General features: G+C 38.7%; 1 protein-coding gene across 1 annotated transcript in view; it reads left to right on the top strand.

Moving 5' to 3' along the window:
* LOC126474586 (juvenile hormone esterase) overlaps positions 1–26,780 on the top strand; it is a 163,040-nt gene that overhangs the window by 71,907 nt on the left and 64,353 nt on the right. The window contains exons 3-5 of the mRNA XM_050102060.1: positions 21,350–21,488; positions 22,691–22,876; positions 23,034–23,230. Of these exons, the coding sequence (XP_049958017.1) occupies positions 21,350–21,488; positions 22,691–22,876; positions 23,034–23,230 (522 nt within the window). The remainder of the gene's footprint in view (positions 1–21,349; positions 21,489–22,690; positions 22,877–23,033; positions 23,231–26,780) is intronic.

Here is a 26,780-nt window from a genome sequence, read left to right as displayed (position 1 = left end):
CGTTAGGTTTGCTTTAGTACTGAGACACACGTTACACTGTGGCGACTTTGCGAGTGCCAAGGCACTTGGACAAACAGACAGGCCCATTTTTTACAGGTTTAAAGGAGCATGCCAGTATTCAGGATAAATCTGTCTTTGTAGATCACTTATGTGGCAAGAAACATAATATTACAAATATAATGCGCAACGTGAAAGTCTAACGTAAAGCCCCTAAAGGAAGAAAATTAGACATTTTTGAGAACTTCTAGATATACAGTAATAGAAAGCGTTGTCCAGAACATTTGTAGAATGATCAGTTGGAATCTAGTAAAAAAAAAAAACTTTCTGCAATTTTTGAAGAGCTGTTCTAATTTTTATCAAGCGCGTCTTCAAACTGACGATAACTTTAACTATGTACGTTTAATAGTAGCGTGTCAGTAGATTCATGGGCTTATTTCCGTTGCAAGAGTCACCTACTTACAGCTGGGGTTCCAGTGTGTTTACTGATGCGATAACGATCTAGCCTTCACAAGGAATACCATGTATACGCAATTTATAATAGATATTAAATGAAAAGCTGTAGTTTGAAGATTTAGTGTGTAGTAGGTCTCGTTCTACTGACATCGATCTAAAATTGTGCAGCTTAAAACCCCATGTATTCAAAATTTTATAGATTGATTTAGGTCCTTGTCTTTTACATTTACACTGTAATGTTCTATGGTAATAACTATAAATATATCACGAGGCGTAGAAAGAATAACTTAACCACCGGCCATACCGTAGTTCATGATAGCAAAATTTTATATTTGTTATCTAAAGAGAATATGACGTGAAAATAATAACTGAACTGCAACAGTTACGTGTTAGTAGTGCTAGATCACGGGTTAGTTTAAGAATAGTTACAATCCTAGGTGAGTTAATAATTACGTTGTTTATATCAAATAATGGAAGGGCTTTTGCCTAGACATCGGGAGATGACGATGTATACGGATTTCGGGTGGCGAGATTTCACTTCGACGTCGTACGGCGCGTTGTCATATGTAAGCGTCTTTATGTATCACATCTAATGGAAAAGGCAAATAAATGTTAAATAGATATATCACGGGTTCAATCAGAGCTATTGTGATTCCATGTGACAGAATAGTACATGACACTTTCAAACAATTGTAAGGGAATCTATCTAAACTGCAGGTGACGAGAATACACGTAGACGTCTGGTAATGAGGTCTCACCTAGACGTTGGATGATGTATTGTCGCAAACAAGCTCATACAGACAGTACATTTAACAAAAATCTTTTCTTTAATTATATGTGCTGTTATGTTAGTTGATGTATCTTAGCATTTTCGGCCCCATCTTTTGGAGATCCGAAGATGGCAACAGAGAATTATCAAAACTGGTAATCTTTATGAATACTTGATTTTAGCTACTTTGGCAGTCAATGGTCACTTCACAAATTAAGCAAGTCAGAAATCGTTGATCCACCTCTGGCAATTATGAAAGCAGTGATTCGGCTTCGCATTGATTGATAGAGTCGCTAGAGGCCCTCCTAAGGGATATCGTGCCAAATTATGTTCAATTGCGTGTTACATCGTCAAAATCTCGAGCTGGTTGGAGAGCCCTTTTCATAGTGCTCGAAACATTTTCAATTGGGGAAAGATCCGGTGACCATGACTGAGACCTGCTAGTCAGGGGAAGACAGGATTCGGTTGCGATTATGGACGGGGCCGTAGTCAGTTACTATTGGTTGCCTTCTATAGTTACACACATTTATTTCAAACAGTAATTCCAGACTCCACAATAAATAAAAAAACCACACGTTACGAATGAAGGTATGAACAACTGTGTAAAATAATAGTGTTTTCAGGGCGCTACAATTTAGCAATCACCATAAAATACAGATGCAACAAATAATGTTTTAAAAACAAGCCACTGTGATCACGGCTGAAGGCCTTATACGCTAAGAATGGCAATAAATTAAGAATGTTTAAGAACTCGCTGCAATTTACAACTTACAAATATTAAAATATTACAGGTAAGTAGCCACAAACACAGCAGAAGGCATCATAACCTTTAATGTAGGCATTACAAGGTATTATAATAAATAACACAACACTAAAACACAAGGAACAGTCACAGATGGTGCTCCAGGAATCGACCTCAGAGAACAAACACATTCCCGAGCGATGAGATAGGCAGCCAAGAGTTGCATTCACTTCAGAAGATGGTAACTCAGACTAGTGGCCCTCCAAAAAAAGACTAATGATAACTTGCTGAAGCTACCTGATGTTCGACCAAACAAATACAACGATGGAATACTACACCAAAACCGGAACCAGGAGTCTGCACTACATCCCCAGAATACAGTGTTTAGATCGCCCAGAACGAGAAAGGAATCACTATCACCAGAGTAAGAAAAATCACCAACCGGCCTACAATCAAGAAAGCTGTCAAAACTACACGCCTTACCGGACAGCAGCGGCAAGGCGAGGAAAATTACACTGGCTTTACATGCACCAACTCCCAGGGCAGGTAACTGGGGCGTTAGCGGCCACCAGGGAGGAAAAATACCGCCGGTTGAAATTAACAAACTGTAACAAGCTGAAAGCAGTAAATAGTAACAAGAAGTCGAGGAAAGCTGACCAGATCCACCTTTCACAAGCACTCCACTCACTGCTCTTCACCTCGGCGACACTAAGAGCAGCAACACGACCCAAGTCACTGGAAAATCGCGAGATATCACAATGGTGAAGGTTTCTCTACTTGGATTGAAATGCACTCATCTTAAAGCTTGCTGGATCCGGTTTACGACGAGGTCGTGCACCCTTGTGACCACAGCCCTTCGAACTGGCAGTCCATGTGCGCCGCCAGCAGTCCCGCACTGCACGGATGTGGCTCCTCCTCAGTCCCCAACTGACTCCACACTCAGGCAACCCGGGTAAACAATGACGTCGCCCCAAAGATAGGGCAACAGTTACTACATATCAATAATTACCGCTGCTACCACTAGCAGACAGGAAACGCTTGCGAAACGGAATAGTGCCAGTCAACACGAGAAGAAGAGGACTAACAGCAAACATGCCAACTAAACGATATGATCTGGCCTCCAACAGAGGGCGGAAACCTACAAACGGCACCAACGCGAGCCGCAGCACGGCTCATTAATGGCCAAGGTAGGGTTTGGCAAGCACAAAGACAAGCATTAGAAACGCTCACCACATGCCAGCTGTCATTATCTTACTCAGATGTAAGCCCATGACCACTTGCCATGACGGGCAACAAAACGGCGCTTAAAATATCATAGACGTACTGCTGTGCTGTAAGGGTATTGCGTACGACAACCAAAGCAGTCCTGCTATGAGGTGAAATGGCATCCCAGAGCATCACTTCTGGTTCTGCGAGCCACCTATTAATGGTCCTTGTCCTCACTGAATCACCAGTTGCACGTCGGATAGACGATGATGACGAATCCGTGCCTCTCTGATGATGCGCGGTCCACACGTTCTGTCGTCTCTCTCGGTGGACCACTTCCTTCTTGACACTGTGTTCGGCCATGTTTCACGCATTCTTGCCAATATAGTTGAATATGGCTCCTAGTCAAATGTCGAGCGATACGCCGACATACACAGAAGGGGAACGACATCATACGTAGTGCGAATTGCTCGCACTACACTCGTCCAGTGTTTGATAATGAGAGCGACTTCCAAGAAACTTCAAACATAATTTCAAACTTTCACTTAACTTCCTTTTTCGTGCTTAACGTCTAACACATAAACTGTCCACCTGGATAGCTGAGTGTTCAGAGCTAAGGAATGCCGTGCAAATTGGCGCGGGTTCGATTCCCGCTTGGGTCGGAGATTTTCTCCGCTCAGGGACTGGGTGTTGTCTTCATCATCATCATCATCATCATCATCATATCATCCAGCGGGGTGGCGACAGGAAGGGCATCCTGCCACCCCATAAATTAACCATGCCAAATCCGACCATAGCCATGCCAACCCTGCGAAAACTCTGGACAAAGACACAAGAAAAAGACGGAGATTTAACACGTGAATTAATTTGTAGTCACATGTTTCAAGCTGTTTTATACATGACAGTCTGATTCTTTAAAGAATCGGGGAGTTTACTCGTATTTTGATAAAAAGAATCACGGAGTAATTACTTGTAAATTTGATTAACATGTGGCAGCATGCATAAATGATCAAATATAACCCAGGAGCAGTAACACTAACCACAGATCGTCCAGTGCCCATTTCCCACATTGAGAAGGGAAAGTTACAGAGATCTACATTATTGGATTGAAAATGACCTTTTCGGTTGGGCTGGAACCGGACTATCACGTCGTGAACGTACGGCACTATGGTCTGGACTAAATTCTCTTGCATACCATAGCTTAAAGTAGTGATGGGCCAACCTTGGTTTACGTCAAACTGAGTTGAAAGTTTGCGTAAACGGAGATCAAGCCGAGTCAGAATTTTCAGCGCCGTCTCTCTTTCGCGTCTGAGCAGATAACTACTCACTTCAGTTAACCAACCCGAGATTCGCGGTTTCCCAATCAATGATTATAGATATATTTTAGTCACGAGCGTGATAGATACTGCATAAGTCGCAACTTTTGGTATTTAGGCTTGAAATTTTGAGGTTAGACTTGTGATGACGTTCAGTTCGCGAGCGTTAAAGGAGGTTTGGATATCTGACTTCGAAAAACTCGGCCTCGGTCGGTGCAAAAAAGGAGGTGAGCTCCGACCTAACGCGAAACAAACCGTGCGGCGCCCGCCGTGCAACGCGTTTAACTCGAGTGTAATAATCCACTCCAATTTTATGAAACTAGGCGCGTTCAAATCGAATTGGCAGGAAAAGCTAAATTAACATTCGACGTCGTTTGCCACGTTCACGTCTGCTCTGGCTATAAGTTCTCTTACCATAAGGTAACCTAACCGGGTTGGTAAAAATATTCGTTTAGCGTTTATTTCTCTCGGTAGCGTCTGCGCAGTTTGCAACCTTTTTGATTGCAATTTTCTTATATGAAATCAGCGATCAAACTGAAAACATTTTTTATTGCCTGACATCCAAACACCTGATGTCAAAGCAATATGTTCCATCTAATGCAATTTGTTTCTTACAGGCTATACACTCAATATTATTGTAAATCATCTAACGTATGTTTCTTATTTTTTTTTTTCAGGGCAGTTCATAATGGGCTTTTTTGTAGGTAAATGCTCCACCACAAGCGCGAATGGCTATGCACTTTAACCCAAAAATTTAAGTCTTTATAGTGACGTACCTTTCCATATTGAATTTAATCTCTATACATGAAAGACAGTGTCCCAACTGACTCACTCACTCACAGACACATCATCGCCCAGCCAAAACCACTAAGGATGGAAGCTTGAAGTTTGCAGAGGGTGCTGATCTTATACTGTAGACGTCGTTTAAGAAGGGATTTTTCGAAATTCTGCCCCTAAAGGGGTAAGACAGGGGATGAAAGGTTCTTCGAAAACATGTCGCTATTAAGACAATTTTGAAGCTAGACCTACGAAAATCGGCAATTGGTTTCTCGGTCAGAAAGACTGCTGTGAGGACGGGGCGTGAGTCGTGGTTGGGTAACTCAGTTGGTAGAGCACTTGCCCGCGAAATGCAAAGATCTCGAGTTCGAGTTTCGGTCCGGAACACAGTTTTAATCTGCCAGGAAGTTTCATATCAGCGCACACTCCGCTGCAGAGTGAAAATCTCATTCTGAATATACTAATTTTTTTAACTTTTTTAATGTGTGCATAATATATTGCATCTGGTAATGCGCGTTATAGAAAGTGCGTTGGTCGCTAAGGTTAATGAATGCCACACTACAGGCTGAAATTTTAATACACTCATGAGCCACTTTGAATTTCCTGTAATATTTGGACGGCAATCGGACTACCTTAACCTCCTACAAAAATAGCTCTTATCAAACGCTTCACGAATTTAGACCAAACAAATCATAAAAGGATAAAGATCACGGTGAGTCTCCCACTGTAACACCGGGTTCGGTCGGCGCGAAGGCAGTAAACTACGACCTCGCGCGAGAAACTGTCTGCTGTAGCAGCGACCGTCGCGCACAGCGTGAGCACAACACGAGTAAACGTCTAACTCGGTTAGACTGAAATCCCCTTAACCGGAGTTAACTCGGTTTGGTAACTCGAATTGACCTATCTCTGACTTCGAGGAAGACGCGATGTGTTTTCTCCCAAATTGTTGTTTTGTGTTAACATACAACAGTAGCAATTCGTTTGTAAGGACAATAAACTTTAGTGCCCGCATCTCGTGGTCGTGCGGTAGCGTTCTCGCTTCCCACGCCCGGGTTCCCGGGTTCAATTCCCGGCGGGGTCAGGGATTTTCTCTGCCTCGTGATGGCTGGGTGTTGTGTGATGTCCTTAGGTTAGTTAGGTTTAAGTAGTTCTAAGTTCTAGGGAACTGATGACCTAAGATGTTAAGTCCCATAGTGCTCAGAGCCATTTGAACCAATAAAGTTTAGTACTACTATTGTTGTAAGAAAAGGTCAGAATTACTGTATACAAAGAGTGTCTACGAGCTTTCCATCAGTTTATAGGATAAAAATACCAAGTCATGCTGCTATATTTTTCTAAAACGATTGATCGGTTTGTACTGTTCAATGTTGTCCATCGTGCCGCTAAAGAGATTGCTTGTACTAGCAAACGTCGCAGAATTATATATTTTAGTGATCACAAAGCTACTGTAGAAATCCCGCTAATAGGTCCTTACTGGATTAGTATTAGAGCTATTGCAGTTGTAGAAGTGTGAACCTATCGCACGTGTGTCCACAGTAATCGAGATAAATAATGATAATAGCTGGAATTTCTATTAGACCCTACTGTAAGAATTGTTGTAAACAGTAATCAGTACTTTATAAAAACTGTTTATAAAGCAGACGTACAAGCTTTTTCATCAATGTAGAGGGTACGAACAACAAGCTGCATTACTGTATGTTACAAAAACGTGTGTTTACTTTGTATTCCTGTAGGAAATGCAACCGAAACCACTCTGTATCTCAGTTGCAGTCGAAGTTAAAAAACGCATACGAAACCTGTAATTCGTTGAAAAATTAGTAGTAACTTAACATTTATCTATGTTGTTGTTGTGGTCTTCAGTCCTGAGACTGGTTTGATGCAGCTCTCCGTGCTACTCTATCCTGTGCAAGCTTCTTCATCTCCCAGTACCTACTGCAGCCTACATCCATCTGAATCTGCTTAGTGTATTCATCTGTTGGTCTCCCTCTACGATTTTTACCCTCCACGCTGCCCTCCAATACTAAATTGGTGATCCCTTGATGTCTCAGAACATGTCCTACTAACCGATCCCTTCTTCTAGTCAAGTTGTGCCACAAGCTCCTCTTTTCCCCAATAATATCTGCATCACGTACAAGTATCGAAGGTCAGCCAATTTTGATAAACAAAGTGGAAAAATTTACGTACTGGTAATCGCTGAATAATTTGCTGAATAATACATTGCTGAATAATACATCAGACTATAGGCTACTGGGAATATTTTGTCACAATAGACAGGAGTGGAAACTGCAACAGTGTGTTGATGAAAGGTCAGCTGTATGAAGAGCGTACATGGCTTTTCTTACGCGGGGTGCTGTGCTGTGCAGCGACTATATGGCTAACCGTAGATAATAGACACTGTGGTAATCATGCTTGTCGCTTAACGACAAATGAGGGACACCAGTTGATTTTCAAACTCAAAGATGATCTGGTAGTAGGACGGGCAGAATTAAGAGTAGATTAGATCTGCTAATTACAGTGAGATTAAGAATAGGGTGAATGACTGGGCTGTGGACAAGCTTGCCAAATCTGAGATAAAAGTTAGGTAGCGCCCCCCCCCCCCCTTTCTCCAGCATTTTTGGTGTCTGTGTATGATTATGTACCGTATGTAATATGCACATAAATACTTGTCGGAACTGGTCCATTATCTAATAAATGATTACTGAATTTACCTTGCTGTTTTAGTTATTGGCTGGCCGTTGTGATCGAGCGGTTCTAGGCGCTTCAGTCCGGAACCGCGCTGCTGCAACGGTCGCAGGTTCGAATTCTGCCTTGGAAATGGATGTGTGTGATGCCCTTAGGTTAGTTAGGTTTAAGTTTTTAAGTCTAGGGGACTGATGGCCTCAGATGTTAAGTCCCATAGTGATTAGAGCCATTTGAACCAGTTTTACTTATTGTGATGAAAAGTGTGGTAAATATGGCAAACGATGTTCAAGTCTTATTCATAATTAATGGAACGTCACTTCAAACCATTTCACAATGCGTATCAAATGGCGGTATTTATACAGGCTGTCAACGGCAAGGAATGTTATGCATACAGTTTATCGGGAAGAAAGTTTTCACGATGAGATTTGTAGTGTGGGGGGTGGGGACTGTGTTGTCGTCTGTTAACATCGGAAGCTATTTTCACTGCGTCACTCATTTTATAGTAGTGGATTTTGAGTTTTTGTTCGTTCTTCATCTTTATCTTTCTTATTTGGCTTTGTTCACGTCGCAAACTGCAAATTTTCTATAGCGACTAGATGTTCTTCCATATCTGAAAGCTAAAATAATTTAGCTTTTACAGTAACAGGACGGAGCTTGTTGCTTACTCTTTGTTAGTCTACAGTATCTTTGTTGGAAAAATGTTTGACGTACATATTTGATAATAACTCGCATATGCTCTTTTTTTTCTTTTTTGCTTAGTTTTACAACATCGTAAATTCTTGTCAGTACGTTTACTTCTGCTTTTGTTAACATTTGAGTAAATTATCGGCGCAACATTACTAGAACATCTAATTTCATTTTTGACATATATAACAGTTTAGTGTATATATGCAGAATGAAGCGAAGAATGCAAGTTTGTACCAAAGCTGGGATCCGAACCCGGGTTCCTTCTCAACATGCAAATGCGCTAACCATTACGTCACCCTGTCACAGTGGCCCCTTGCACGACTGCACGGACTGCGCTGCATAACACACCTTTAAAAAGGAAAATTTTGTTTGTAAAAAATTTTTCGTAATGATTCTAGACCAAAAAGCCCATATGTTAAGCGTTACATTATCGGGACTAATAAACGAAGGTATGGACTTCAGTTTTCTCAAGAGCCGCTAAGAGGTGCCTGGCTGTTCACTTTTGCCTTTTGCAATCCTGTTCTCATCATGTAAGCATTGTACTCTGTAGCTCTATCTAACTTATAAAATATTAAGCTAATTCTGAATCAGAATGTGTTCAGATGCTTTCTTGTTATACCAGTTCGTATGTTTATGCTAACTACCAATATATTAACAATTTCGTTTTTCAGCCTATTGTGGGAGAGACACAACATTTCAATGTGGCACCGATGCACCACTGGCGTGACTTCACTATAAATTTTCAGTATCTTTTTTCGTTCACTGTAGAACCTGAACCTGCAGTCATTAGGAGGCGAAGTTCAAGAACTTTAATTAATTACACACCATTCAGTGATTACCAGATTTTGATGTACAATCTACATTTCAATATTGCATCATTCTGCATCTTTAGTTTCTTGCTCCCAACACCAATCTGCGACAGTCAGATCGTTCAGCTTCAGCATATATTTAGTTAGTGGAGGTGGAAACCAACTTACACTTAGCACCCATTCCTCCTTGATCCAAATTCCCATTCATGCCTCAGCCCCCTTGGTAAACTCAAACAGCATTGCAAAAGCTCTCCAGTTGTACTGGAATATCACATCACTATCGAACAAAATGCGAGACCCTGTCTGAAACCCAGGCACAGCAGCTTTAGTCAAATCTGAAAGAACAGACACTAAGTCGAATCCACATCTGCGATACATAATATGTCAACTGAAGGCGGAATGGGGAGAAAGGAAAGGAATGGAAACGGACAGTTGATGTCAACTGCATTTATCAATGAATCCACCTTCTTCAGTGCAGGTGCACAATTATGTCCGACCACCTGCAGAAATCTCACAGTAGTGAGCATAGAGGACGTGAACAGGGACTGTGGATACATAGCAATTGGTGGGAATGTGGGTCAGCTGTAAGGTTTTGCCGATATAGTCCATGCAGTCAAGATTGTGCAGAAGGTAACGCAACTCAAAAAATGGCTCTGAGCACTATACGACTTAACTTCTGAGGTCATCAGTCACCTAGAACTTAGAACTAATTAAACCTAACTAACCTAAGGACATCACACACATCCATGCCCGAGACAGGATTCGAACCTGCGACCGTAGCGCCTAGAACCGCACGGCCACTCCGGCCGACGTAACGCAACTGCCTAGGAAGCAGGAGATCCCAGGCTCGAATCCCAGTCCAGCAAACAAATTTTTCACTTGTTGCCATTGATTCTACATCAAGCCCTGATGCAGCTGACATCAATCGTCCCTTATCTTTCCTTAGCTTTCTGCCCTCTCCACCTTCAATTTACACAAATGAGACTATACAGTTCCAGAGCCTTTTCAAGTCTCATACATCTATGATGTCTACGTGTGGACTGAAGTGATGAATGAAAATTTTTAAGAAGGAGGGGATTCGTCTGCCTGGGATGAGGCACTAATCACTGCGTGACCCTGGCACAGTGGCTTTGCGCAACTGCACTGACTACCCTAACATGTCTCCCATGTCATTCCAAATTCCCATTCGCTCCTCAGCTCACCTGGTATTCCACCTAAACTCGAACAGCACTCTAAGGCTCTCAGCTATATTGGACTAGCACCTCAGCATCAAAAGAAATGGGGGATCCTGTTGGAAACACAGACATAGTTGCTTTAATAAGTCTGTATATGTGCATTATAGATGTATGAGATTTGAAAAGGTATCTGGAACCACATAATTTCATTTGATTAAAGCAGCTATACTTAGGTTTAATCAAATGTTTGTTTGATGCTGAGGTGCTATTCCACTACAGTGGGAGAGCCTCAGCAATGCTCCAAGAATTTAGGAGAATACCAAGTGGGCTGAGGTCCTCCCACTATAATACTAATTTTCTGCAATTTTTTCTACAAAGATTTTATAATTTTGTATCATAACTTGTAATATTCTAAATGAAACCTTACTGATCAAATAATACTTAATTGAACTGTATAGATATGAAATATTGCCCATAGCAAATTAAATTTAGCTTGGCAGCATGTAATTCTAAAAGAAACTGAAAGTGAAACAAAATGTATTCTCATTTGTCACAGAAGATATTGCACATTCTTTTAGTATGATGTTTAATAAAGAATAGATTTCATTTACTTCTCGTAAATTATCAATAGTCCATAAACTACTAATTAAAAATAAAACTTGAAGGTCCTTAATTAAGAGTTCAAAACTAGTTAGGAGGGAGTGTCATGAACAACATACTAAAAGTTCCCACCAGTGGGGTGTGAGTGTGGGCTTTCTTGTTAATGTCTATCAAAGAGCATCTAAGGGACTACATTTACCCTTGTTAATTTTCATGCAAGAAAATCCTTGCTCTGAAATATATGTAGACCCAAATATAGAGAACATTTTCCTGGTAAACTTGTTCATACGTAGAGATTTCTCAGTAGACAAAGATTTGTAACATTGAATTAATGTCACAGCAGCAAACATTTATTTCACATAGTAATCTGACTGTATGCCAATTAGTAAATGGAAACTGCCATTATGGTCACTTCCATCAGCCACTGCACTAAGTGTCAACTTTGTTTGCACAATTAGTGTCTGCAACATGTATTGATATAGCCATCCTAGTGGCAATCCTTGGTCATTCACAGGAAGGGAAATCTCAGTTCAGTGGGGATTTTGCTTACTCTAGGCAGGCCATAAAACATTAGTGTCTGCATATGGCCTGCAGACTGCTATTTGCCCATCCCTAGCATATGGATAGCTGGTGACACAGCACACAGACATGACTGGGGAGCATTTAATTTTCATGAAATGTGTTAACAATACATGGAATACAGATATGAGTTACCATTAACAGTAACACAAGAAATGCATATGGACAGAATGTATGTAAATCGCTGAACACTGTTCTACATGAGGGGAAATTGATCTTTAGTCATTCTGTGTGGAAACTGTAGCACTCTTTTGGGAAAAGCAACTTCCCCTTCCATGAACATTGCTCTCTTTTTCCCACACAGCAATTCCTGTCTAGTTTTCATAGGTCAGTAGACAAAATAACTCTACTGAGGTTGTGTTTAAATAGCACAGTTATTTTCAGTTTGTTAAGTGAGTACATATGCATAGTTGTTAATTGAGCTGTTGTGTAGAAATACTCAAGAGCTGCAATTGCCAACTGTCTACCATATTGAAGAGCCTATCACAAGTGTAATATGTTATCAAGATGTGTTTTATAATGTTGATTTCATTGTTTCGACTCTCACTGGCTGGAGAGCTTTTCACAGCATGAGGGGTATCAAATACATCACCCAAGTCTCAGCTATCCCAAAATCTAAAGAGGCCCAGAGGCTTGAATTGTCTTCCTCTGCAGCAGAAATAGGTCCTCTAGGTGTTATGAAACATAAGATATTTCAACAATGACCATAAATAATGAAAAGTCATCCATGCGAATGTTGAAAGGAATGTGTTAAGAGAGTGTAACAGATATAATACAGAATTTGGAATGGACATCATTAAAACAAAGACATGCCTTGTTGCGGTGGGATGTTCTCACAAAATTTCGATTACCAGCTTTCTCCTATGAATGCCGAAATTTTTTGTTGATGCCAATGTACATAGGGTGAAATGATCATCATAATAAAATAAGGGAAATCAGAGCTGGCATGGAAAGATATAGGTGTTTGTTTTTTTCTGTGCACTGTTAGAGAGTTGAATAATAGAGAATCATTGTGAAAGGGGTTCGATCAACCCTCTGCCAGGAATGTAAGGGTGATTTGCAGAGTATCCATGAAGATATAGATGTAGAACAAAAATCAAGCAATGCATTACAGCCGATTGTTGTTCTTGACTTGAACATGATCAGTCTCATTCCAACAGACATACCCACACCCACAATGGAACGTGGATGTAGAGTATGCAGTTCCACTCAGTGCAGCCGTATCTACAAGTGCCAGCAATTCCTGTATGGGAAAGATTTATGTAATCTATCAGTAACAGAATTAGTGATGAGAGAAGAGCAGTTAATGTTCCGGTTATTCATTAATTCACCACCAATTGACTACAGTTCAATTATACTACTTTCCTGTAAGTTGCCAATGGTGGACAGCAGCAAGGTGTTACATTTACCATTTCTGTCCCTTTCCCACCAACACTACACACACTTAGAAAGTAAATATTTCTCAGCTATTGTTTGTAGGAATGTACCTATTATACATAAAACTCATTTAACAGCTGCAAATAAATACTCACTGAATAAACTGAAACTAACTCCACTCTGTGAAATTGTTTTTATACTTACATAAGAGAAATGGACAGGAAATGCTGGGGTAAAGTCTATCTGGAAACTGAAACGTGAATGGTGCTTATGGTGAGATAAGTTGCCTTTTCCAGAAGAATGCAGCAGCTGCTGCATAGGATAACTAAGAACCAATTTCCCCTATAATAGTATGCAGTGATGTACATAGATTCTGTCCATATCCATTTCATGCTACATGCTACATGCTCTACAGTGCTTTGTCTCAGTACATTAAAGACTTAAAGGATTATATGAATTTTAAATAACAACTCAGGAAAATTTTAATTGATAAATGTTGCTACTCAGTAAATGAATATCTTGAAGACAGGCCTAAAGGCCCAGGATAAATCTCTAGAAAACACAGGAGATATTGAATCTAATTGATGTAAAGAGAAAATATAAAAATGGAGCAAATGGAGCAGAAGAAAAGGAATACAAATGTCCAAAAAATGAGAATGACAGGCAGTGCTAAACATGATAAGCAGGAATGGCTAGAGGGCCAATGTGAGGGTTTAGAAGCATATATTACTAGGGGAAAGATAGATACCACTTACAGGAAAATATGAATATCAAGAGCTCAGGCGGAATACTGGTACTAAACAAAGAAAGGAAAAATGAAGTCTCTAAGAAGATAGGTTAAAGAAACACAAACCTATGATTATAGAATTTGTAAACTTAAAGAATGCTTTTGACAATGTTGACTGGAATACACTCTTTGAAATTCTGGAAGTAGCAAGGATAAAATAGAGGGAGCAAAAGGTGATTTACAACTTGTATAGCAAACTAGAAGGCGATTATAAGAGTTGAGGGGCATGAAAGGGAAGGAGTGGTTGAGAAAGGAGTGAGAAAAGATTGCAGCTTATCCCAGATGTTATGCAATCTGTACATTGAGCAAACATGAAAGTAAACCAAATAAAAATTTGGAGTAGCAATTAAAATTCAGGGAGAAGAAACAAAAGCTTTGAGGTTTGCTGATGGCATCATAATTTTGTCAGAGACAGCAGACAATTTGGAGGAGCAGTTGAAACAGAATGGACAGTGTCTTGGAAGTTAAATTAAATCAGGGGATGCTGCGGGGATTAGATTAGGAAACAAGAAACTAAAAATGTAGTTGAGTTTTGGTATATGGGTCGCAAAAATTAACAGATGATGGCCAAAGTAGACAGGATATAAAATCCAGACTGCAAAATCAGTCTTGCATTGGGTCACTGTGCTTGCCAAATGTAATCAGTAGAAAACATCAAATTCCAAATCACACTACAGGAGAAAACCATGTAAAGCAAATTAGTTGTGAATAGATGCACCGAGAGGTTGCTGTAAACATCGGGTGACTGATAAGTGAGACATTGTTTTGCCTCATTACCTGGTGCTGACAGTTGCATTTTTCTGCACCTAGCATAATGATCTCACCCACTGGACCTATACATAATTATATCAAGTGAATCACTGACATGTCCAATGATATTACAAGATGTCTCGTTTTCTTTCTTTTGAAAGTTTATGTAATTTCTCTGTAAGTAGCATGTATCTTTCCCACAGCCAAACATGTTTTCACTGCTTTCTGTTTCTGCTCTTGTGTTCCTGTTTTCTAATTTGGACTTTCAGAGGACCTCATTTTATGGACACCTATATTCAGTTTTGTCTACTTCATTTGCCTCATTTTTATACTTTCCCTCTCATCAGTTAAATTCAGATATCTCATGTGCTACTAAACCTTGTCATTTTGTTACCTCCATTATTTCATCTCTCAAAGATACCCATGGGCTTCTCTAGTATTCTTTCCCCTTATTTCAGTCAATCATTGCCTACTAGTTACTTTTAAACTCTCAAAAATCTCTGGTTCCATCATTCTATCTAAGTGTCATCTTCTTATTTTCCTATCTCTGTGCTAGTGATCTGCAGTTCATATCCACTAAAGTATGGTCAGAGTCTGCATCCACTCCTGGAAATGTTTTGCAGTTTAAAATCTTCTGTAATTTTTGTCTTTCCATTATATAATCTATCCGAAACTTACGACAAATGTCTCCAGGTCTCTTCCACATATACAGTCTTCTTTCATGAAGTACAAGTGCTCAAAATGCTTAAATTATCCTATGTACAGATTTCTAACAGTTAACTTCTGTTTTGTTTCTTCTTCTTCCCCCCCCCCCCCCCCCCCCCCCCCCCCAATTTTTGTGTTCGGTAAAAAAGTGGCTAATATATTCTTTCTCATTATACATTCTTTCAGTTTTGAGGGGCTAGCAGGCATATAACCTTGTTTGTTGTGTGTGGGGACATTAACATCAACACTAACATCATAAATGAATCCAGCAGCACTTTCATAAACAGCCTTCAAAGTTTTGGCATGTCCCTATTGGCCAATAGTGCAACAAGGGTTACCACGACGACTTCATCAGTAATTGACCATGTGGCCACAAATATGGAAGGGAAAAATGTGATGTAGGTGTTAAAGATCTCAGACTATCAGACCGTCTCTGTCAAATAACAACAGCAAAGTCAAGCATCGAATCATTCCCTAAACTACAAGCCTACAAACGACATCTATCAGAAATTCAAATAAAAGATTTTTCCAAAGAACTAGAAAAATGAAGCTGGGATGAAGTGTACAAGGGAACCAATGTGAATATGAAATTCTCTAAATTCTCCACATTGTTTAAATTGAACTTCGAAAAGGCATTTCCAAAAGTATGCATGTCTGTATCAACATCTCACAAAAACAGATGGATAACAGCAGGTACTGAGAAGTCCTCCCAAACACTTAAACACCTCAGTTCCATGAAAAAGTTTTACAATGATCCAGAATTCTTAAATTTCTATCACAGATACAAAAAGATCTATAGAAAGGTACTGATTGCTGCAAAAAAGTCATTTAATGACAAAATAATATGTAATGCAGAGAATAAAAGCAAAGCAGTCTGGGATGTTAATAAAAAGGAAACAGGGAGAGGCAAACAAACATAGAATAACATACTGCTAAGGGAGGGGGATAAAGTAATAAATGATCCACAGCACTTAGCAAACTGTGTAAATGAGCATTTTTCAGGTATTGCAGAGAAGTTACAGCAAAAATTACCCCAAACAAAAAAACACCTGCAAATAATGTTGCACTAAATACAATGATATTACTTCCAACCAAAGCGAATGAACTCAATAAAACAATTCAAAAACTAAAAAATAAAAAGTCAGTAGGCAGCGATGAAGTACCAATATGTGTACTGAAATGATGCATAGAGATTATAAAAGGCCCCTTAATAAATGTAATAAATTAATCCCTCACATCAGGGACACTTCCAGAGCAGTTAAGACAGGCAAGAGTTGTACTTTTGCTTAAGAAAGGTAATCCCAAAGACATAGAAAATTACCATCCCATTTCCCTGCTGTCAGTATTCTAAAAAATAATAGAAGTAATTATGAAAGACAGATTAATGAATTACCTGAATAAATACAACCTCTTAACCGACTCACAGTTTGGATTCTGAAGTGACAAAAATATGGAGTCAGCCATAGTAGAATTCACAAAAGTTGTACTTGATGCTCTTGATAAAGATGACTGTATCACAGGCATATTTTTTGATCTTTCTAAGGCATTTGATACAGCCAAATACAAGAGTCTATGAAATAAATTAGAAGCATAAGGAATAAGAGGGGTAGCTAATGACTGGTTTCGATCATACCTAACAGATGGGGTACAAAGAGTAGAGATAACACATACTTCAAATAGACCTAAACATTTAGTAAAACACTAATCAGAACCAAAATACATTAATATAGGGGTTCAGCAAGGTAGCATATTAGGACCAATATTGTTCCTGATATACATCAATGACTTTCCCAGTAGTGTTACTCATGGTGAAAAAATCCTCTTTGGTGATGACTGCAATATTATAGTCACTGAGAAAACAAGAGAACTCCTTGCCGAGAAAGCAAATGAAACTCTGAAGGAAGTTTATGATTGGTCAATAAGTAATAAAGTGACATTTAACATAAAGAAAATTAATGCCATGAATTTCAATTTGAAGAGAAAACATGACAATGTTAAATTAAATGTAGATGGCACCTCTATAGACTGTGTAATAAAATGCAAAATTTCTAAGAATGAATATTGATTCTCAGTTGAAGTGGTTTGAACACACAAAGGTACTTGCAAGCAGTGTCTTTTAGTTACATACTACTCATATGTACACTAAGTTCTTAACTATGGCATTCTTTTTTGAGGAACAAATGCACAAAATATGAACACAGTTTTCAAACTCCAGAAAATAGCCATAAGAATAATAACCAAAATGATTAGTCAAGGTCATTGTAAAGATATGTTCAGAACACTGGGGACTTTAACTGCTCAATGTGAATACATTTACCACTCAGTTGTACACATAAAAAATAATATTGGTAATTACTGCACAAACAGCTCTGTCCATGACCCTGCAACAAGAGATAGACTCAACTTACATTTATGGAGAAAAAATAAACATAAATCTCAAAACAGCATTTTCTACCAAGGAATAAAACTGCACAATAAATTACCGAAAGAGATTAAAGAAATTGCAAATACACACTTATTTTAAAAAATCAGCTAAAAAGTACCTGTTATGCAATACATTTTATATATTGAAGGATTACTTAGCTAAAACAGAGTAGGGGTTTGATAAAAAATGGTATACAAATAAATACTAATAATAATGACTATAAAATATCCAACATTCCACATAACACCTTCACTTTATGTTTTTTCCTTCTTTTTCTTTCCTTTCTAGGAATACTTACCCCCAAGCTATGCATGGCGCAATACTAACACCTCTTCCTCTTTCTGAGCTCAACATCTCATCTCACTCATTATGGAGGGATGCTGACTCTGCTTTTCAGGATAGCGGATAGGAAGTTGCGGTACAGAAAATTGCCCAGAGATCTGTGTGTGTATGTGTGTGTGTGTGTGTGTGTGTGTGTGTGTGTGTAGTGTGTAAAGTATTATGAAACAATGCGTGTATAGTGTGTGCAGTGACTAATTGTGAGATATGAGTGAACAATGTGGCATTACATTATTTAATAATTTATTTGAAAAAAAAGTATTGTATACCAGGAGTAAATCTAATGATTGTCTCTAACTAGAAGTCTGTAAATATTTGTGTATATGAATTAGCTTATTTTAAATGGATCTAAATTTGTAAATAATATCAATATAATGGAAGGAAACATTCCACGTGGGAAAAATTATATATAAAAACAAAGATGAGGTGACTTACCGAACAAAAGCGCTGGCAGGTCGATAGACACACAAACAAACACAAACACACACACAAAATTCAAGCTTTCGCAACAAACTGTTGCCTCATCAGGAAAGAGGGAAGGAGAGGGGAAGACGAAAGGAAGTGGGTTTTAAGGGAGAGGGTAAGGAGTCATTCCAATCCCGGGAGCGGAAAGACTTACCTTAGGGGGAAAAAAGGACAGGTATACACTCGCACACACGCACATATCCATCCACACATACAGACACAAGCAGACATATTTAAAGACCAATAAAAAGAGATTTATGGATGAATAAAGCTACTACTACTACTACTACTACTACATGTGTGTGTGTGTGGGGGGGGGGGGGGGGGGGCATTGTGTCTGTCTTGGCTGGTATAATATGTTCACGGTGCTGATCATAGTAGCTCACTCACATTCCTGTTTTGATACCCATCATTAGACCTGCTTCTGCTTTACCTCTATTTGATTTTGCAGAGAAAACCCTGCACTCACCTAACCAAAATTTCTTCCCAGCTCTGCACTTCAATAATTACCACTATATCTAATATCAACCTATCCATTTGTCTTCTTAACTTCTCCAACCTGACTACCTAATTAAGGGATCTAAAATTCTACACACCAGCCTTTAGAGCACCAGATTCAGTTTTTCGGTTTATGTCTCCCTGAGTAGTCACTGCCCAGAGATCTGGACTATTTTACCTCCAGAATATTTTACCCAAGGGGATGTCATCACGAATTAACAGTGTCACTGAAACAAAATTTCTTGGCATCTACTTACAAGACAGTCTTAAATGGAATTCCCACATCACATCATTAAATTCCAAACTATCGAAAATGACTTATGCGATGAGGATTATATGGAACAACACAAGTCCTGAAACAGTTAGAGTGGTGTATTACACTTGCATACCTCCCTACTGAGATATGGCATCATATTCTGGGAAAATTCTCCTCATAGCATAAAAACATTCCAGAAACAAAAAAAGATTGTGAGGATAATGAAAAATGCTAACAGCTGAAAATCATGCAAACCGTTCTTTAAAGAATTGGGGATTCTACCCCTACCATGTATCTGTATACTAGAAGTTGTCATGTACCTAAAAAAAAGCATGCTAAAAAATGGAAATGTATTTATTCAAAATAAATCTGTACATGAGCACCATACAAGGGCAAATAGTGACATACACAGACATCATTGTTATACCACACTCTGCAAGAAAGGTGTATATCACTCACGTTCACATTTGTTTAATAAGCTTCCAAGTAACTTAAACATAAACAAAATCCATAGCTTTAAAAAATCTGTTACTTCATATCTCTTGGAAAACTGTTTTTACTCAGTAACACAGTATCTTGAAAAATAAGTTAATTTTGGTTGTAACAATATAAAAATGTAAAGTAACAATATAGCAATATAACAATGTAACAATTTATAAATGTAATGTATACAATCAGTGTAACAGTGTATTAATGTAACGTTATTTTGTCCAACATCTAATGTATGGTATACATACCTCAAAGATTCAGGACATAAATAAATAAATAAATAAATTCAGTAATACAGTAGAACTTGGTGTAGTTGGGAAATATACTGGTTCTAATCTCACCCTTTTGTCAGCTGTGCACAGTACCAATGCAGCAAGGTAATGTTGGCTCATGTTCAAATCACACTGTTGATGCTCCCTTGTGTTGAATGGACATATTGCATTGGCCTGTAGCTTGGAATAAAAAGGGCAAAATGACCTTCCTTCAGCACTTCTCAGGAGGTTGCCTATGTGTACCACAAACATCCTTCATAGCATAGTTTGAGTTGGAGTTGTTTATGGCCATTCTGCAAACTCAGCATGTTTCCATAGTTGATTGACTGTGGCAATTGTTGTGTTGATGCTTGGGCTGTGAGTAGACTGAATTCTTCAGTTGCTGATAATTGGGTTCTGCTATCAACGCATGAACACTTTTTCATCAAATGCTGTCCATAGCATCTGAAGATGCCCTTTGAAGGCTGAAAGCAGTTATGATAGTACATGATTGTACCATAAAAACCAAAAACAAAAATAATACCTTACAATAAGTCAGTCATGGATCTTCCACTGTTTGAACCAATGGATTGATAGAGTTGCAAGTGATTTATATGACTCACAGCAGTCAATGACAATAATGGTAGGTGAAATAAATGTTCTTTGTAGAGTCACATCTTGGACAGACTGTAAAATGTACAAGTTTTTGGAATGTACAAATATTCAAACAGAGATAAAGCATACTCCAGCAGCAGGTAGTGATGCTTCTAAGATTAGATCTCATAATTTTGCTTCAGCAGTACTTTTATAGTGACATTTCCTAATGGCAGTTGCAGCTTTCTGACAGAAATGATTAAGCATCTAACGCATCTTTGCTTAGCACAGTTAGTAGTAAATTGTGGAAGACACTGAAGGGCAGTAACAAATATGAAATTGGATATAAGCGTTTTTAAATATAGGTTAACAATGTCTAGTTGTATCTCTATAGCGTAGTAGCTGCACATGTTGTTCCATGGTGTACAATCAGCAGATGCTGGAGACATCAAACAAACAATATATCTACTTGCTTAGTCATCACTCTTCTCATATTAAGTTAGAGTATCAGAAATAGTTGTAAGTTTCCTACATGGAGTATGATTGTTGGTTTAATTGAGGAATGGAATGGATAGTAGTATTTTGATTTTTAAATTATTTCAGATTTTTTTCTTTCAGCTAAAAGGTTCATTGCCAGTTATGTTTTGGATTCATGGAGGTGGCTGGATCTCAGGAGGTGGCTCATTGTATGGTCCTGATTTCCTTCTTGATCATGATGTCATCCTTGTTACTATCAACTATCGATTAGGTCCTCTTGGTAAGCATAAATTTTTTTCCAAAAGTTGATAATATCATCAATGCATTCCATAATATCAACTACCAGTAATTATCTTGCTATCAAGATTTCAAGTAAAATAATAAAAAAATTACTTACCTTTAGAGGGAAAATAAGATGTAACCACTAATTTCACATTCACAGGAGAAAGTTGAAAATATCTGTTGTAAGAGATAAAACTTTGTTTTTCTTTTGTTTAATTCTTTGTTATAAATTTATGATTTGCCTTTCTAAATAACACAAGAAACTATCTCATGTGTACAATCATGAAAAATAAGAAGGGAATCTGTTTTATGTTTAAGATTTAATATTTCATGTTTAAGTATTACAATGTTATTTTTAAAATACTGATGTAAAAAAGTTTTAAAGTACATTATAGGCAGAAATTCCGAGATTTCTCAGTCCCCTTTCTTGTCTGATATCAAACATCTCATATGCTTTATTTAATGATTTTTTTTTTGTTTTGACTGTTTGAGATAGAGCATACTTATGTGCACATCTGAATTTTATTTATTTTTTATAGAGTGCAACTTATTCATAAATTGTTGCTTCAATTGGCAGCCAGAAACAGTGGTCATGTTTGTGTGGGTGTATGTTGTCTAATCAGAAGGAGGGCTTTTCACTGAAAGCTCACTCATTTAGCAATTTTTTTGTTGTGCCTGTCTGTGACTCAACATCTCCATTACATGATGAGCAGCAGTCTATCCTTTTCATAGAACTGTCATAGTAAAAGATCAGGAATATAAGCTATGTCATGGTTATATATCAAAAACACTGCCTGAGTGACACTATCCACATTTTAGAGGACTTCATATGAAACTGTTTACTGTACACAAAACAAATGAGCTGCAGGACGTTTCTAACATTGCTAACAGTGCAATCATATAACCATACAAGATTACCATTACAAATTTCTCAGTATAAGCATACTATCTCTTATATAGTGACTAATAAAAGAGAGATTACTATAGAGCAAGTGTCACATATTTCTGGTTTTGTCAAAATTGATTATATTTATGGCTTTCGCTGTAAAAATATGAAACAAGAAGTTATTTTCTTGTCTCACTCTTTATAAATTTTTGAAAGGAAACAGTTTGGAATCTAAACAGTATGTGGTTGAAGTATTTATAGAGCTTTTTTTTATTACACATATGGACCTGAAATTCACAATGTTATGGTTGCAGGATTTCTCAGTACTCAGGACTCAGCTTCTCCAGGTAATTATGGGCTGAAGGATCAAGTAGCAGCTCTACAGTGGGTCAAAGAAAACATAGCTATGTTTGGTGGTAACCCATACAATGTCACTGTATTTGGAGAAAGTGCTGGTGGAGCTAGTGTACACTACCTCATGATGTCTCCTCTCAGTCAAGGTAAATAATATTTTGCTGTGCATAACTTACAATTTACTAAAAATAATCATAGCAAAATGCTCTTTGCATTTTGTAACCTGCACAAGAACAGTTCATTCTTAGCCTCATAAAAATGAGTTCTTATCACTATCTTATTATTTGTGTCTTGTGCTTTCAGGTTTATTTCATCATGCAATTTCACAAAGTGGCACAGCTCTGATGCCATGGGCACTCCCCACAGACAATGCTGTGAGTAAAGCTCACAGACTTGCCTCCCTGCTTGGTTGTCCTAGTAGCAACAGCAGTAGAGACCTGGTTGAATGTCTCAGAGAAATAGATGATTATGAGATTGTTTCAAGAGGGAAAGACTTTGTCGTAAGTACTGTGTAAATAAATATAAATATAATTTGCTTAATCATTTACTGAATACTGAGCTATAACTTCAGTTTCAGTACAAACTAGCTATAAATAATTGTTCTTTTTCTTCAAGATATAGCAAGTAGATGAACCTTCATTACAACATATTTAAGTTTTTAATAAGTAAATAATTTAGGAGTAGAGGAGACCACTCACTAAACACTGGAAGTAGATCACATTGTATAGGTATGTAGGGGTAATTCTAAGAAACACTATAAAATAGAATGATCAAGTAAAATCAATTTTAGGAAGGTGAATGAAAGATGTAGAATTTTTGGAAGTATTCAGCAGAAATGCAGTGCATCTGTTAAATAAACTGCATGCAAGACACTAGTGTAACCAGTTCTAGAGTATTTTTCCAATGTTTGTTGTTCTTATGTAGGATACATAATAACACACATTGAACAAATACAGATATGCTTCAAAACGCATAACAGGACCATACAGGTCATAGTTAAGTGTAACAAAATACTCTGGGATCTTAAATGAGAATCCTTAGATGAAAGATGGCTTTCAAAGAACCCTCTGTCAGGAACTTAAGTTTGAATTGCAGAGTAGTCATGTAGATGTAGCTCTCACAAAATCATATAGTACAATAAATGAAAAGCACCAGTTTATAATGTTGTTCTACCAAGAACTGACAGAAGATTCTGTTAATATCATATAGTACAAATTACAAGAACTGAAGGGCTGAGAATAATACTATCCAAAGCCACAAAATTTAAATTTGTCAGGAGAGCATTTTAAAAGTTAGAATAAATCCACAAATCACTTATCAATTTTTCTGAGTATCCAAAACAAGTAGTTTATGTCTCCAATGTCTTAATATACATGTGCACATAGTTATTTTGTGAAAAATTTATACATTACTGATAAAAAAAATATTTTATACTGGCTGGCATAACATAACATCATGGTAACAGTCATGACGAATGTCTCACACCAACTAGCCAACAACAAAAGTAAGTAAAACGAAGTACAAAAAAGCGAAGATATTAATATTTTCTGGCAGTTCTGCCACAGAGCCCCCCCCCCCCCTCCCCCCCGAGGAGTGCGGAGTGCATAGGAGGAGTGATGAGGAGTAAGTGATAAAGGGAAGGTAAATATTTAAGGCATGACGTAATCTTGAAGTCTGAGAGGAGGCCGTGTCGTGCGGCCAGCACGGATGATAGCAATAGGGGTAGGAGGATTCGGGGAAGACTAAGGAGAAGGCGGGGTTACTCTTATAAATAAAACATTGTTGGAGTCTACATAGGCTGAAATGTCATTTTGTGAAGTACCAGGAGCCACATTGAAGCACTGTAATAGCTTAATGTCTTTCTGGTCAGATGGCACAGAATTGTTTTGAATTTCAAATAAAAAAGAAACGTGTCCACAAGGAGCCACATTGAAGCACTGTAATAGCTTAATGTCTTTCTGTTCAGATGGCACAGAATTGTTTTGAATTTCAAATAAAAAAAGAAGCGTGTCCACAAGGAGCCACATTGAAGCACTGTAATAGCTTAATGTCTTTCTGGTCAGATGGCACAGAATTGCTTTGAATTTCAAATAAAAAAAGAAAAGTGTCCACAAGTTGTATTTTTATAGAGTCCACATCATAGTCACTCAAGTTCACTTGAAACACTAGTTCATTACTGCTGGCACTCGGAGGCGTGAAGTATAGAAGAGGGGGGGACTTGACTTGCAGAGAGTGTTTGATTAGCTTGTGGAGAAGGGAGAGGACAGGCCTCTGAAGTTTCCTGCAAAACAAATTCATTATCATGTATGTTGGTGTCGTTAAGGATCCATGCTGGTTTTAAGTGCTCAATGGACATGACAGATGGTTTGTTCTTAAAGAGGATCGTATAAGTATTTTCGGAGCGTGACAGGACCCGGTATGGGCCAGTGTAGGGTGGAGCAAGGGGTGGACGCACAACGTCTTCTCTAAGCATCACATAGTTACAAGAACTGAGGTGTGGGTGAATGAAAACCGGAGAGGTAGCATGCGATCGAGGTTGCGGAAAACGTAACTTGGTGATATGCTATCAAACCTGTCGTACCAACTCGGGAAGTTGATCCTCGGGAAGTAGAGGAGGATCATCAAGAAAATACACCGGAAGTGCGAGGTTTTCTCCGTATACCATCTCAGCAACTGACGCTTTAAGGTCTTCTTTGAAAACTGTCCTCAAACCTAAAAGGTCCCAGGAAAGTGCCTCAGTCCAAGAGGAAGAATGACACATGAGAGTGACCTTCAGGTTATGGTGTCATCGTTCTATTAGGCCCTTAGATTGTGGGTGATAGGCTGTAGTTCTGAATTTGTTGGTATCACACAGTTGACAGAGGCGATTAAACAGATTGGATTCAAACGGTCTCCCCTGGTCTGTGGTAAGTGAAGTAGGGCAACCAAAACGAGAAAGCCAATGATGGACAAAAGTGTTAGCTACAGTGTCGGCCATAATGTCTGCAATGGGGATAGCCTCGGCCTAAAGTGTGGTACGATCTATCATGGTCAGTAAGTAACAGAAGTTGTTAGATATCGGTAATAGACCGACGATGTCCAAATGGACATGACGGAATCTACCTGAGGGCACAGTAAATTTGCCTAATGGGGGCTTAGTATGTTTGTGTATTTTGGCTCTCTGGCAAGGTGTGCATGCTCTCGCCCACCGATTACAATCTCTTTTTACATTAGGCCAAATGTATCTCTCTGTAATGAGGCGCGTAGTCGCACGAATGCTCGGGTGAGCGAGATTGTGGATTGTGTCGAAAATGTCTTTCCTAAGAGCTTTAGGTACTGTAGGATGAGGATGACCTGTTTTAATGTCACAACACAAAGAGCAATCATCATTAGGGAAGGGAAGTACAGCAATTTGTAAGGAAGTATCAGAGTCCGAGAGAAGGTGCTGTATCTCTGGGTCGGATAGCTGGAGCTCATGTAAGCGATGAGGATCAATAGCTGTCTTCAGGGAGGACAGGCGTGACAGGTAGTCTGCTGCAACATTGTCATTACCCCTGATATATTGAAAGTCTGAAACATATTGTAATACCAAATCCATATGGCGAAACCTTCTGGGTAGTACATCTAATGATGGTTTGTAGAGAGCCTCGACAACGGACTTGTGATCTGTGTAAACTGTCATAAGTCGGGCTTCATTATCTGTACGAAAGTACTTTACTGCCACATAAATGGCGTAAAGTTCATAATCAAATGCAGACCACTTCCTTTGTGTTTCGGTGAGACTTTTTGAAAAGAAACACAGGGGTGTAGTACCTGTTGGTAGGGTCTGTTGCAAAACTGCGGCAATGGCATTATCGCTAGCGTCTGTGGTTATTGTCAGGGAGGCGTCAGGGTGAGGTTGAGACGGGATAATAGCAATCACCAAGGCATACTTAAGGGAGTCGAAGGCTCACTGCATAGTCTGATCCCATTCTATGTGTCTGTCACCTGTGGTATTCTTTCCCTTTAAGGCCTCAGTGAGAGGGACTTGAAGAGATGCCGCATGTGGAATGTGGAGTCTAAAAAAATTAA

This window comes from Schistocerca serialis, chromosome 4 (genome assembly GCF_023864345.2).
Source record: "Schistocerca serialis cubense isolate TAMUIC-IGC-003099 chromosome 4, iqSchSeri2.2, whole genome shotgun sequence".
NCBI lineage: Eukaryota > Metazoa > Arthropoda > Insecta > Orthoptera > Acrididae > Schistocerca > Schistocerca serialis.
The sequence above is the reverse complement of the archived record's forward strand: the minus strand, read 5'-3'. Positions and strand labels throughout refer to the sequence as shown.